Source organism: Rosa chinensis, chromosome 1 (genome assembly GCF_002994745.2).
Source record: "Rosa chinensis cultivar Old Blush chromosome 1, RchiOBHm-V2, whole genome shotgun sequence".
Classification (NCBI taxonomy): domain Eukaryota; kingdom Viridiplantae; phylum Streptophyta; class Magnoliopsida; order Rosales; family Rosaceae; genus Rosa; species Rosa chinensis.
Window position 1 is genome coordinate 32,254,940 of NC_037088.1, and position 3,960 is coordinate 32,258,899.

The following is a 3,960-nucleotide window of genomic DNA, read 5'->3' on the forward strand; positions in this document are numbered from 1 at the left end:
CATTTGATCCATTTACATACCAAATATAAACATTGCAAACCATCAAATATAAACATTGCAAACCACTAATCATTGAACCCAACATTTTAAACAAGAAAAGCATTTTAGTGCATGCTCATCTACTTGGGACATCAAAAAGCTAATACATATATATCCATTGTTCCAAAACATGCAACACATGGTGCATGACAATGAGCACATAAAAAGATGCTTTCCTTAGCAAAAATGGACCAGCAAAAAGCGCGCTACTTCATGGCTCATGCACATATGTGTTGACAACAAACTTCCCCCACTCATTTCGCACTTGATCAATATCCGCTTGGGTGCATTAGTTGCCGCCTCTCCTCTCCCATTGAAATCAGTTTATTATATCAAAAAGATTAGTTAATCATTTTGCGAATAACAAGGGGCATGATCAGGGAGTAAAATTTGATCTCAAGTAAATATCCATATAAAATTTAATGAAAAGCCAAATCAGTAAACATATATATAAACCTTGTACATTGAAGTAATGGTTGGTTTTCATAGGCATAGCTAGACTTTTGACAACATACAAATTCGAGTTCACAAACCATGAGTAAAAGGGTAATCAGATAAAGAATTAGACTTAAAACAAATGAAAAGTTTACCCATACTTTGATTCGAAAGTATGAGAGATCAGCTTTTTCATTAGCAAAAACTGAAATTGGCATCAACTTAACATGTAAAGTCTCTTTACTGTAAGCAAACTCTTGTAGGAAAAAAAAAGGGAAAATGACCAACTGTGCACAGCTAAAAGATTTTGTTCAGATCAGAAAGTCATTGCCAAGGCTTTTGGTAAATGGCCAAGGCTAAAACGTCATAGTTATTAATACAGGCAAACCTTCATTGAGTGATCTATTTTTGAGTTCGTAAACTCGTAACTTCAATGTAGCTGTAGTCAAAGAACGAAGCTTTGCTTCAAGTGAATTCCACAATTGAGAAGCTTTGTTTCAAAACATAGTGCAGGGTAAATCAAAAATCAGTTTTTTTTTTTTTTTTTTGCAAGGCAGGAAAGGAGTCAGCAAGTATGTTGAACATGTATATCAGCAGTCGTAAAATTCAAAAGGGTGTAGAAAAGAGAAAGAAAAGAACTTTGTTTTAATATAGGCCCAATAATGAAAGTTTTGGTTCCAAGTTTGACTCAACGAACGTGACACAAGAGTGTATTTCAAATCAGACTTTTCATACCAAAACACAACGTCATATGTACCAAATTGAGAACTTGATACAAGAAAGCATTTAAGGAAAAGAGTAAAATTGAGGATATAATTTGGTGTGCACAAAGTAGAGAATTTCTGTAAGTATGGCTCACATGCTAGTTTCAAATCAGCTTTTCACCTGAAGATCAACAAGTGATGTCAAATACTCTCTGCTTGAGTCTTTCTGAAGCAATCTATTGACAATTAATCCATAGAGTTGTTAAAAGTGTGAACTATGTTGACAATTACAAAGAAATAAATTCAATGGTCTCACCCAAGTGATACCATATTGGTTGTACATGGAATTCACTTTACCTCTTTGCTTTGGATGGAGACGAGGGCTTTAAACTTAGCTCGCCTAAATAATGCTTCATTATGTTCCAGAACAGAGTTCAATATCTGGAAACATACAGTTTCTTAGTATCAACAATTACATGTCAAATCAAACAGCATCAGCAATATACATTTATTGAAAAACTAAAAGACAAGGTGCATAGGAGAGAAACATTTTCAACTATTATTCATCTAAGAATACCTTTCCAATTGAATAAGCCATTGGGTAGCAAATAATCATCAAAATTCGGACAAGCCATACAAAGTTGGAACCCACAGCAAATCCATATCTAATGCATATTGCTTGTGGAATAACCTGAAAAAGCAAACTCCAAATCAAATTCTGATTCGCCCCATCCACAAACGCATATAAAGGTTAGAACCACAATGCCAAATCATGAAAATAAACTTAGCTCTCTGAAAAACAGGACAAAAGTCACAGAGAGGATTATAGCAACAATTGAGACTACACTAATCTATAACAAGATTAGCAAAATCAAGATACACACGAGTACAAATGCAATCACTGAAGCCTGGGGTGATTGTATTCTAGTATGGGAAAAGTCATCCCAACTCATCTGTTCCAGAAATCCCCTTAAAAAACTTTCTATTTGAGCCTTCAAGTGATCATTTCCCTGCTTCAATCTGAGTATTGGAAGAAAGCCAAAATATGAACTTCAAAACAATCAATGTAAAAGTGCAGCAATGACAACCACATATTGATGTAAAGTAGAGAACCAATTATGTTTATTTCAAACCCCACATGCGAGATAATTCTAGACAATTATTATGGTTCATTCAAGTCATGAAGTTGGTCTAAGTTAGACAAATTGCATCTTAAGTAAGCAATTAACTTACCATGTTGGGCTTTGGCATTGTCCACATACGCTATGCTGCGAACCCAAAATCACCTATGCAGAAGCAACATGAAATTTTAATGAACACGTACAGAAGATTAAATAACAACTAAACTAATGAACACAAAACAGATTCACTACTCTGACCAGAAACCAAAACGAAAATAAAAACCTAACCTATACTACTCAGATATCAATGAAATTTTATAGACACTAAGCTAACATACTAAACTGGATACTGGTAATTTTTTTGGGATTTTGGAGATCATTTGCTCTGCTAATTAATTAAAAGAAATTTTCAGGGATACAAAAGTTACCGGGAACAAGGCAACATAGTAATCTTGGAGTGTAAGCACACTGTTCCAGGAAAAAGGCACCCATTTCCCAGAAGCCAACAGACGACCATTGCAGCAAATCTCCCCTTCCATAATCATAACAAATGCATATCAGAAACTTCTTGATAAACAAATAGAGGTAGTGAGCTACACTAAAAGCAACTTCATTCTAGTTCAAGGACCGGAGAAAGTTCACAAACCTGAATCTGTGGCTGTCCATAATCATCAAGGTCAGCCATGAACTCTTGCTTCCGATTTCAACCAGCTCCCTACAAGTTTAAGCAAGTTAAGCACAGTCACGTAGACAAGAGAAGACCTGTGGAAATCATTTATCAACAACTAGTTTAAATTAAATAGATTCTCTTCAAAGATACCATATGTGATTATTTGGCTTTAAAGTCTCTGCTGAGTTTGATTAGTATTAAAACAAGACTGACATCAAATTCCAGTGTGAGCCTAACATAAACAAATCATACATAGTCAACCCCAGATTCATCAATGATTAAAGTAATATTGCTCTTCAAATCCAATCTTGCAAGGCCACAAAAAGGTTATGCACTGGTTTTGACAGGCAGGAGTTTAGGTTCACTTAGAGAAGTTAATATTCTCCCAACCCAATTCGTAAATCAGCATATAAATTGCACTGTGGATTCCTCTGCACCTAAATTTTCAATCTTTTTCGTTCAGGAAGCAACAAAACTAATAAAATCCCCATCAATGATTTGACTTTTCCTCACCACTGTGGCATGTGCACAAACAAGAGACGGACAGCACGTGGATACAACGTTATCAAAAACAGACATCTATGAAAGATTGGTAAATGGAACTGAGAACTATTCCAATCAAAATTACAAGAATTGAAGCCCTGGAAATGGAATCGTACCATATGGATCCCCTGGTCGCGGATCTGGAACTCATGCTAGGATGGCCGCCGGAAAATCTTAAAGATTTGGTAAATTTAGGGGGGAATTGGGATTGGGGTTTTTGTTTCTGAGTGAAATTGACCGAGCTGAAGTGGACGAGTCCGAAACGAAACGGCGGCCATCATCGAAGGTGGAGTCCACGGTGGAGCCGCTGTGTAGTTGTCGACGGGAGAGAAGGCAGAGAGGGCGATGGAGAGGGTAGAGAAAGAGCGTGAGGCTTGGGTAGGGAAACGCCATCAGAAATTAGAGAGTGGAAGATCCGACGATTACATGGGTAGGTGATTTTGGATTT

The 3,960-nt window shown here is 36.5% G+C and overlaps 1 protein-coding gene across 2 annotated transcripts; it reads right to left on the reverse strand.

Annotated features, from left to right (window-relative positions):
• Positions 1-1,308: 1,308 nt before the first annotated feature.
• On the reverse strand, positions 1,309-3,661 carry LOC121051852 (putative DUF21 domain-containing protein At1g03270). Of its 2 annotated transcripts, none has more exons than XM_040515333.1 (7): positions 3,629-3,661; positions 2,946-3,014; positions 2,728-2,831; positions 2,412-2,464; positions 1,756-1,869; positions 1,536-1,619; positions 1,309-1,414 (listed from the first exon to the last, which is right to left on the reverse strand). In XM_040515333.1, exons 4-7 carry the CDS (start codon positions 2,436-2,438, stop codon positions 1,367-1,369), a joined length of 273 nt encoding a protein of 90 aa, XP_040371267.1. In that variant the 5' UTR covers positions 2,439-2,464; positions 2,728-2,831; positions 2,946-3,014; positions 3,629-3,661; the 3' UTR covers positions 1,309-1,366. The 2 variants fall into 2 exon arrangements, with proteins under 2 accessions (XP_040371267.1, XP_040371304.1); XM_040515370.1 differs by lacking the exon at positions 3,629-3,661 and adding an exon at positions 3,222-3,252 and having other exon boundaries at positions 2,946-3,061.
• Between the last annotated feature and the right edge of the window lie 299 nt (positions 3,662-3,960).